Source organism: Clarias gariepinus, chromosome 11, assembly GCF_024256425.1.
Source record: "Clarias gariepinus isolate MV-2021 ecotype Netherlands chromosome 11, CGAR_prim_01v2, whole genome shotgun sequence".
Taxonomy (NCBI): domain Eukaryota; kingdom Metazoa; phylum Chordata; class Actinopteri; order Siluriformes; family Clariidae; genus Clarias; species Clarias gariepinus.
Window position 1 is genome coordinate 4,444,204 of NC_071110.1, and position 10,606 is coordinate 4,454,809.

Below are 10,606 nucleotides of genomic sequence, written 5' to 3' on the forward strand. Positions count from 1 at the left end.
CTCAGAGTCTCACATGTGTGGTATGGTGAGGTGGAACTCATTTAAAAAAAAAAAAACCTTGGAGGCAGCTTTTGAAGTAGCTGACCAAGTGTCACAAGCTGCAAAAGACAAAGAAAGAGAGAGAAACAGAGAAATTTTGTCTCGTTTAATAGACATCACTCTTTACCTAGCAAGACAGGGTATGCCTTTCAGGGGAGATGATGAGACCTTGTCAAGCCAAAATCGAGGAAATTTCTTAGAGTTAGTTGAGTTGTTCAGCAAGTATGACAGTGTAATTAAATTACACCTTGATGCCATAAAAGAGGGACAGGGACCTGGAAAAAGACCTCTCGTCTCGCTCCTCTCAAACAGAAGTTATAACAACATAATCAAAGCTTTGGCCACATCAGTAAGACGTGTCATCCAAGCAGAAATGCAAGAATGTAAAACCTTTTTTATCATGATGGATGAAACCACAGATGTGTCGCAAACAGAGCAGGTTTCCTTGGTTGTCAGATATGTGCACAACATAGAAATCAAGGAGCGCTTCCTTCAGGTGTGTAATGTGGAGTCAACAACTGGAGATGCTCTTGAAAAGCTAGTGATGGCTCTACTGAAAGAAAATAATCTAAAGATTGACAACATCTGGGGTGCTTTAATGGACTTCAGTCAAGAATCCAAAAAGAAAGGCCTTATATATCCACTGTCAGGCACACTGCCTTAATCTGGTTTAAGTAGAGAGTGCAAAGTCAAACATGTGTTTTGTCAACTAATTGAAAAGCTTTACACTTTTGTGGCCAATTCATCTAAACGACACTCTGCATTTATTAAAATGCAGGAGAAGTTGTACCCCGAGCAGCGCCCACTGGAGCTGCAGGAGCTGTCAGACACTAGGTGGGCCTGCAGAGAAACTGCCCTCAAGACAATGAGGGAGATCCTCACAACTGTCATGCAGTTTCTGGAGGAAATACTACAGCAAGATCTTCCAGACTCTTCAGCAGGTGATGCAATTATCCTTTTTAAAAGCATCAATTTTGAATTCATCCTGTGTCTGGAGATCACCTGTCCCATCTTCCAAGTGACTGCTACTGCATCTGATGCATTGCAGAAGAAAGACATTGACCTGTCTGCAACATACAAGATTGTTGATGGTGTTTTGCAGAGCCTGGACCACAGCAGAACAGAGAAAGAGTTTGAGAAAATTTATGAACAGGCTAGAAAAAAAGGCTGCATCAGTGGGCCTGGACCAAACCCCGCCCCGCCCCCCCTTGAACAGAACTTGAACAGAACTTGAACAGATTCTGGAAATTTCTACTATTTGCTGACAACCTGACAGCATTGATAACACTCCAGGAAGTTACTGCTCCTGGCTTCTGGGAAATAGTCTAGCACTCAACAATTGAAATTAATTTAATTTCCTGATAGTACACTATCTGATAGTGTTAACTATGCGAATGTCCGGATTCGTGAATATGCCAACATATCTTATTTAAAACGTTAAATATTGGCGGGGGAATTGGCAGAATTGAGGGGTTTAAAACTATTCAACAAGACCGAGCAGACGTCTCTGCCTAGAATGTATTTCGCCAGCAAAACATAGAATAAATAGAAATAAGATGTTTTATGGTACCAATCAAATTAGACTTAATTACTTTGAGTGTAATTCACAAGCTTACTGATTATATTATGTTTTTATGCATATACAGTATGTGTTTGTATGTAAATATATATTATATAAGTATGTGTTTGTGGGCGCGTCTCATACGTAACATTCATATAAAATGCAATTCATGATAACACGGAGAGTTTCTGTTGATAAGTGTATGTGAATAAGTTGATAAGTGTATGTCAAAGTATTTGTGGACATGTAATTAGGAGAAAAATCTCAATTAAGAATGTCTTGAAACATAATGCAGTAACTCTGTAAGCCCGCAATCTTATTAACGTTAAATAGGATTTCAGGGAGCCTATGGAGTGAGCAAGTAGCGATAGTAGATTTGAGCGCACACCCATCACAGATGCACGCCGTCACAGAAAGTAAAGTTGAGGATCATGATGCTCAACATCCTGAAGCCCAAACCCCATTTAAATTTAATTAACAAATATTGTAAGTAAATAACAATAGCCCACGTTTAGAAAAGCATTTTTATTTAGATTATAAAAAAAAATAATCCTGCATGTGTTTTAGGTATTCCAGCTGCCACTGTTCTGGTGGCTCTGTCAGAGTCAAACATTCTGTAAAAAACCTGCAAATTTCCATGTAAAACAGGAACATCTGTATGAAAAAACTGATATGATGAGCTATTGATCAGTGACTTATGTAAACGACTCAGTTCAGATGTAAGTAAATGGAAAGAGAGTAAATGGCTGCGCTGTTTGGGGGAGGGGTGTGCTAATGACGATTTGGTTTGCTGTGTGTGTGAGTGAGAGAGAGAGGTGTCAAGAGGTCTTACATACTCATGAAAAGTCAAGGATTATTTAGTGAAACAGAGGATCTGCTGGAAAATGCACATCAGTCAAATAAAAGGTCTTTCTGAGTGTTATATAGTTTAAGTACAAACGGTGCGCACTGAATACTAAGTCTAAGCCAGGCACGAGGATTAATAAACCAAGATAGCCCCATACCCGTTTTTAATTTTTAAATAAAAATACCTAAGAATATTATTGTGTATAGAGTGATTAAAAACAATTCAATTTATGCTATCATACGGAAAATCTTGATTTCTTCCATTCCAAGGATAAAAAACGGTAACAATGTCAACTTTAGAATCTAGAATCCAGAAGATTAAAATTACACAAATTTAAATCACTGAAAGTCTCCAGAACAGCCTCAGATTCAAGAGGTTTTTAAAGTGTGGAGAGGTGCATTTCAGTTTCTCTGAATGTATAGGTGAGAACAGCTGATTCACACCTGGGGAGGGTGCAACAACCCAGGATTAATAGGAATAAGAGGCCCTTACTGCATAAATATTATATAGTACGATAACATTCCTCCGCGCTCGGGAAAACGTTTTGGTGCGGTTGAGCGCTGATTAGACTGTAGGAAATGTAAGAAATTATGATGTAGGAAATTAAAAAGGAGAATTTTTCTTTAGACTATTAAAAAAATTAACCTGCGTCTATTTTTAGGCGTGCCAGCTGCACCTTTTTAGTTAGAAGTTTTCAATACAAATCTTATAATGCCCACATGACATCAAACATTCCCCTTGTTAATATTTTAACTATTAATTTTACTATTTTAGCTATTACTATTTCGTTTACTTCCAAATAGCATTAAAACAAGAATAATATGTTTAATATATATTGTTGACAACATTTGGGCCGTGTAACGGGTTTGACTCTAAGTGCACGGGCGGCACCATGAAGCACAGACTCGAGGCGAGGTCTTACGGAAAAAACTGGGAAGAAAAGGGTTAAAGGAGTGAGGATGGAAAGGAAGCAATGTGCACGTGCAGGTTTGGTTGGCATGCGGGCACGGCTTGGTGAGCGGTGGGCAGGAGACAGAGTGGCAGCGTGGGCCCGCGAGGACAGCAGCTCCAGCAGCTCCTGCCTCCGTCCGCTCGCGCTGACTCTGCTCTCCGCGGATGGCTGGACCGGCTCCTCCCATCTCTCGCTACGTTTGAAGTCCCTGGGGCGCGTTCCATTTGCCCCGCTTGCATGCCGCACTTCCATGTTGTTGCGTGCTCGTCGCACTCGCACCGTGTAGTAAAATCCACTGTAACCCAACAAACCCAAAGCATTTTATAGCGCAGGGTGCAAGCCCAGGATCATTAGCAAGGATAGCTCACCAGCAGTGCTTAATTTCGTGGCCCCGCTTTTTCGCATATCTAAAGGGGAGGCCGCCTAACTAGTGAGCGAGGAGTGATATTGATTTGGGCGCATGCCATGAAAGGCTAAAAAACCTATTGTCCTCAAAAATGTAACAGATGAGGACTCTGATTAATGTGCAAAAACTATAATAAAACTATATAAGACTACAAAGCCTTTATAAGACTTTTATTTAAGCCCACCCACAATAACGAAAAAACGTTATGATTTGGTAAATGTTTGAAAGCAAAGAAGCTGCGTTGTTCTGGATTGTTTTTGGTGAACTTGAGCGCGTAAGAAAATAAACGCAAACGTTTTTAAAATGGTCAGAGTCCCGACGCATTCACAATCATTAGTCAACTTCTGCCGGTGCGCTCTGGAAACTTGGCTGCGCGCTGATTTAGACCACATAGTAAATTAAAGTGGAAGACACATGACATGATGGAATAAGGCACGGCTGGTGAGCCGTTTTTTAATCACTGGAATGGAAGAGATAGAAAGTTTCCTTATCGTAACATGTCTTGTATTGTTTTTAATCGCTTGATAAACAACCCATTCTTTTTAATGCTATTTTACAAGGGTAAATACAAATGGAATAATTTAATTTGGTTTATTTATTTATTTTTAAATATAATCTAAAATTAAAACATTGTAAATGATAAAAATCGTTTTCCAGGGATTAAAAACGGTAACAATGTCAATTTTAGAATGTAGAATCCAGAAGATTTTAAATTTACACAAATTTTAGAAGAGGCCTGAAGCAAGATCCAAGATCCTCCACTTTGCTGAAACCATGCACAGTGGGGAGAGGTGCATTTTAGTTTCTCCGAGTGTAAAGGTGAGAAAAGCTTATTCACACCTGGGGAGGGTGTATTATTTGCATTTGAATGTGTCTGACATTGTAAAGCACACACAGTAACACTTGGGCAATGGAATGTTGCAGAACGTGCGAGTTGACGCCCTTGCACTGGTCATTAACCATTAAAATGCTGGATTTTAATTAAAATGCCACTTATATTCGTGTTTAATTAAATTCTTAAATCATTATGTTCACCCATGGGTTTATTGCATAAACACCAGAACAAAAGGTCTAGGGAAAAAACAGAGAAGTTTCTTTTTTCGTTTTTTTTTATTAAGTTTAATCATGCAGCACTTTTAGTATTCATACTGTAGCAAAAGCAACCCAACAGTGTGATTAAAGTACCCGAAATAACACAGAATTTTGACCCAGCATAAACAACCCAACGATGTGTTTACAGAAACCCAGCATTTTTTTTTGTGTACTACTACAGTACTAACGAATGAAGTGCAGTCAAAGCCCGGGGATTTTGCATGCTGTCACGTTGTATTCAGAGAGTAGTACATATTTTTGTGGCTATTTTTTTTTTCATTTTATGTCTGTTGTTTTATAGATAAATCTGCTCATATCTGTGCACGCGTTTATCAGCCTTTTGATCAAAAAGCCGCAGCGCAACTCACTTTCAATTTGCACAAGATTGTATATTTAAAGCACATAAAAACAATAAAACAATTGTTTTAGGCTAACATATCATACATCACTGTAATCTTTTTGCTCACACCCGCCGGTGCGTTACAATAATAAGAAGAATAAGAACAATAATAAATTTGGAGCACTACTACTAAAAATAATTATAATACTGAATGAAGAAAGCGCAGTCAAAGAAGTATCATCATTAAAGGAGAGAACAAAATAAGGAATAAATACATATTAGTATTTACAGTTTGAGCTTGACACGTTTATGAGCTCTGTCGCTTGCTGTCAATGGGCGCCTAAGAGAGAGAACACATTTCCGGCTTCAGTAGACACACAATAATTCAGAATGAAACACGACTGCCCCCTACAGGTAATGAAGGGCATTTTCACAGCTTGACGTGCGCAGCCGCGCAATGCCGCGGCAAGTCACGGGATTCCTTTTCTCGAAACGTGCGTTTTTAATGGTGACATCTGTACCATCCAAGGCAACAATTACGATAACAAGATTAATTGAGTCAGATCAAAGTTCAACCAGTACAGATGACCCTGTGATATTGTCTGATAGCACATATTCGTCTTTAATAGCACCAGACCGTCTTTGTCGCTGGCCAGAGATTTATGTGGTTCCAACTTTCTTATATGAGGTGGAGTATGCTTTAAGAGAGGGCAACTCTGCATTTGTACAATAAAAGATAGGGAAATGATTAGGTAACCAGGGATCAAAAATACAATATACTTAAAGTCATGACTGCTGAAATATATAATCATAAAGCGTATCCTAGTGGCAAACAGATTGGCAAGGCTGCAGAGGTGAATCCTAAGTAAGTAAAATAAATAATTTTGCATGTGTACTTTGTTTCTTACTAACATTGTATCAAATCTAAATAAAGAAGTTAAAATTAAATATTGTTAAGGAGATAAGGAGACATACTTTCAGTTTTAGATGACTTACAGATGTAAAGTTTATCTTTACAACCTGTGCTTGTTGTTTTCCCTGCAGCTCTACAGTGAGTTCCACAGGATCACCAATCAGAATCTGCCATTTACCTTCTTTGCTGCACTTGACAAATATACACCTTAGCTGTTAAAGCTCTACAAAAAAGGAAGACTATACTTTTTGTTAAGAAGATGGAAGATGTTTTAATGGCATATGAAAAGCAGATAAAAATGTTTTTAGTATGTTACATTTACTTTGAATGTGATCTGTGGACCTTACATCCCTTTTTGTTTGTGCGACCGGAAAAGAACAGTGCAGCTAGAACAACACCCCTGGCTGGCCTACCGCTATACTTAAAGGAAGATTCATTAAAAGGCTTAAATATTTGCAGGGTAATTAATATAAATATTAAATATAATGTTGATGGAAAAAAGTCCTAGTTGTACTTTTTAATCTGTCAAATTAAGGGGATGCAAACTTTTGCACGCAACTGTATTTGATGATGCACTTTAGATGTATAAAAAAGTAATTTCTAGGAAAACCAGAGAAAATCTGTCAGTAAACTGAATAAATAACACTGATAAATAACATTCATACCAAGGGTGTATTCCCCTTTTTAGGATGAGTTTGAGGCAGAAGAACCACCTGTTGGAGTTCACTTTGAAACGCAACAGTCAATCTGTATATGTGTGTATACATTTTATTTATTTATTTGTTTGTTTATTTTTTATTCAGTCCTATTTAATAGCTTCACAACATATGCATGACATTTTATACAAAAGCTTTATTTTATAAAGTTATGGACATTATGACTCTAGTGCACAATAGTAATAAACAACCCAAATGCTCTAAATCAATTAAATAGAGGAAGTGAAATGATGAATATGGGCACAATAACTTGTTTAGAATGCTGCTTACAGGAGAAGGGACCAATTTGGGTGGGTGTTTAGTTTGGCCATATTGGAAATTGAATGGATTTTTCTTGGAACATTCTTAGAACATTGAGCAGAAGCCTGTAAGTAAATGTGAAAACAATCCTGTCAAAATATCTGTGGTCTGTGGACATCCAAAATCTTTATAGAGAAAGCTTCTGAATAAAATGTCTTTACATCATATAATTACCAGCATAATATGATTGTGTTCTCTACACCTATTTCGACTTGTTTTTTTGTTTGATAGACTAGATCAGAGGGTATAGTACATACAGATTGTAAAGTTAGGTTAAACTCTGATGAAATGGAATCTTTGGTGATAACTTACAGGTAAAAGCTCTCATCTAATATTTTTTTTATGCTTAAATAGTACGAGTTAATAAACTTTAATGGTTTAAGACAATCGGTTTTCTCAAACAGTTTAAGTTGAACTAACTCATTGGGTTTTATGAGTAAGAAAAATAAAAGTGCATGAACTATTATGTCAATAGTGCACTTTAAATTACTTTTGAATTGTAGTAAAGAATGATTGTGTAGCATACTTTTTAAAGAGCACAAGATTTCATTTACAGTATTTTGGGTTTCCGGATATGAACACAGGGTCAAAATGGAACATACAGGGTCAAAAATATACCTACAGTACAATACCCACAAATTATTAATAATTTAGTGGCTCTAAATATTCCTAAACATTTTTATTTGCAAATCAAAAGGCTATATATACATATAACTACATAACTTGTTTTATTAAGAGTGCACTGCTTTATGAAGGTACACTGTTTCCACTCCAGAAAAAGCCAAATATTGCCAAGACATTTATGTTCATGTTCACTGCATGACTACAAATGTATTTACATAATAATTGACCTAATAATGCATTTACATCTTAATTCCATATAATACTTTTTTATTGTAGATTTCAGTTTTCTGTTACATAGAAGAAATCTTTCTTTGTATAAATGTTAAACTTGTTTGTCGAATTTGCCTTGTTTGCAACCCATAAATTAGAGGGTTAATAATTGGAGGAAATATAACAACTGATACAGCAAAGATCCTTCTTAAGTGTGGAGATGCTGATTCAAACCTGTGAGAAAGCAGTGAACATAATACGTTAATCTCAAAACTCAGATAAACAACTAAATGTGTGCCACAAGTGTGTATTGCCTTACTTATAGATTTTGCCTGTTTAGTAGAAAAACAAGTAATTAGGATTTTAATATATGTTAATGATATTATAAATATGGAAGAGCCTTGTACAAGAGCTATAGTAAACAAGCCATAATAGTTAACCACACTTATATCCTCACAGCTTAACTTCATTAAAGAGGGATTATTGCAGAATGTGTCCACTATGTTTGTCCTGCAGATTTCTTTGCTCGTTGTAAGCATGAATAAACACCCAACCATAGCAAAACTTAGTGACCACACCATAAAAATAAGTTTCACTAAGGTGACCCTTCTCATCATCATGTGGTATCTCAAAGGCTCGCAAATGGCAATATATCTGTCGAAGGCCATAACCGTAAGAAATAAAGGAGATCCAGTGCCATAAATGTGAATGAGGAATCCTTGTAATGCACAGGCAGGATAAGAGATTTCTCTACTCTGAGACAATGTACTACAAATTAGTTGAGGATAAAAAGCTGTAGCTCCTGTAATGTCACATATAAACAAATTAAAGAGCAGGATGTACATAGGCTTATGCAGATCCCTTTTTACAACAATAGTCACAAGTAGCATGGACTGAAACAACAAGATTAAACAGTATGCAATTATGGCAAAAAATAATATAGCAATGCCACCAGACGGTGGTATGTCCATTGATTCCAAGGTCAAAGTAACCATAAAACGTGCTGAATTATTGTGAGACATGTCTCCCTTCCTGCCTTTGGAACTTTAAACCCTGAAAAAATATATAGCAAGATTAGATAAATATAAGTTTGTTGAGAACTAATTCACTGAAAATCCCACAGCCTCATAATACTCACAAACTGAACAGATCTGAAAAAGGTCCTCATTTATAGCATGCAGGAATCTATACTGTAGCCTGTTGTTTTATATCACAGGTCAAACTTTTCTCAAATCCCAGTTGCTGACCCAAGTGTACATTGGATTGTGAGTTTGTGAGATCTCTTTGGAGATTTTAGTTAGCAGTGCCTGTGGTCAAATTATATATATCAACAAAAATTATATATTAATTTTGGCACGTTGAAGAGGTGTTCTCTTCACGGATGAATCTCAGTTTACATTGTTCAGGGCAGATGGCAGACAGCGTATATATATATATATATATATATATATATATATATATATATATATATATATATATATATCAACAAAAATATAAACGCAACACCTTTGTTTCTGCTCCGATTTTTCATGAGATGGACTTAAAGATCTAAAATTCATTCCAGATACACAATATTACCATTTCTCTCAAACATTGTTCACAAATCAGTCTAAATGTGTGATAGTGAGCACTTCTGCTTTGCTGAGATAATCCATCCCACCTCACAGGTGTGCCACATCAAGATGCTGATCTGACATCATGAGTAGTGCACAGATGTACCTTATACTGCCCACAATAAAAGGCCACCGTGGAATGTGCAGTTTTGTCTCACAGCAAAATGCCACAGATGCCACAAGCATTGAGGGAGCGTGCAATTGGCATGCTGACAGCAGGAATGTCAACCAGATCTGTTGCTCGTGCATTGAATGTTTATTTCTCCACCATAAACCGTCTCCAAAGGCGTTTCAGAGAATATGGCAGTACATCCAACCGGCCTCACAACCGCAGACTATGTGTAACCACACCAGCCCAGGACCTCCACATCCAGCAGGTTCACCCCCAAGATCGTCTGAGACCAGCCACTCAGACAGCTGCTGAAACAATTGGTTTGCATAACCAAACAATTTCTGCACAAACTGTCAGAAACCGCCTCAGGGAAGCTCAACTGCATGCTCGTCATCCTCATCGGGGTCTTGACCTGACTCCAGCTCGTCGTCGTAACAGACTTGAGTGGGCAAATGCTCACATTCGATGGCGTCTGGCACATTGGAGAGGTGTTCTCTTCACGGATGAATCTCGGTTTACATTGTTCAGGGCAGATGGCAGACAGCATGTGTGGCATCGTGTGGGTGTGCGCTTTGCTGATGTCAATGTTGTGGATCGAGTGGCCCATGGTGGTGGTGGGGTTATGGTATGGGCAGGCATCTGTTATGGACGAAGAACACAGGAACACATTTTATTGATGGCATTTTGAATGCACAGAGATACCGTGATGAGATCCTGAGGCCCATTGTTGTGCCATATATCCATGAACATCACCTCATGCTTCAGCAAGATAATGCACGGCCCCATGTTGCAAGGATCTGTACACAGTTCTTGGAAGCTGAAAATGTCCCAGTTCCTGCATGGCCAGCATACTCACCGGACATGTGACCCGTTGAGCATGT

General features: G+C 37.8%; 1 protein-coding gene across 1 annotated transcript; it reads right to left on the minus strand.

Annotated features, from left to right (window-relative positions):
* Positions 1-8,080: 8,080 nt before the first annotated feature.
* Positions 8,081-9,025, minus strand: LOC128533586 (olfactory receptor 52B2-like). Its single transcript, XM_053507872.1, has one exon. The coding sequence runs from the start codon at positions 9,020-9,022 to the stop codon at positions 8,081-8,083; it is 942 nt and encodes a 313-aa protein (XP_053363847.1). The 5' UTR covers positions 9,023-9,025.
* Positions 9,026-10,606: the final 1,581 nt, after the last annotated feature.

What these genes read in the sequence shown, in the direction of transcription:
- LOC128533586 (XM_053507872.1), bottom strand. Translation starts at nt 9,022, where the DNA reads ATGTCTCACAATAATTCAGCACGTTTTATGGTTACTTTGACCTTGGAA.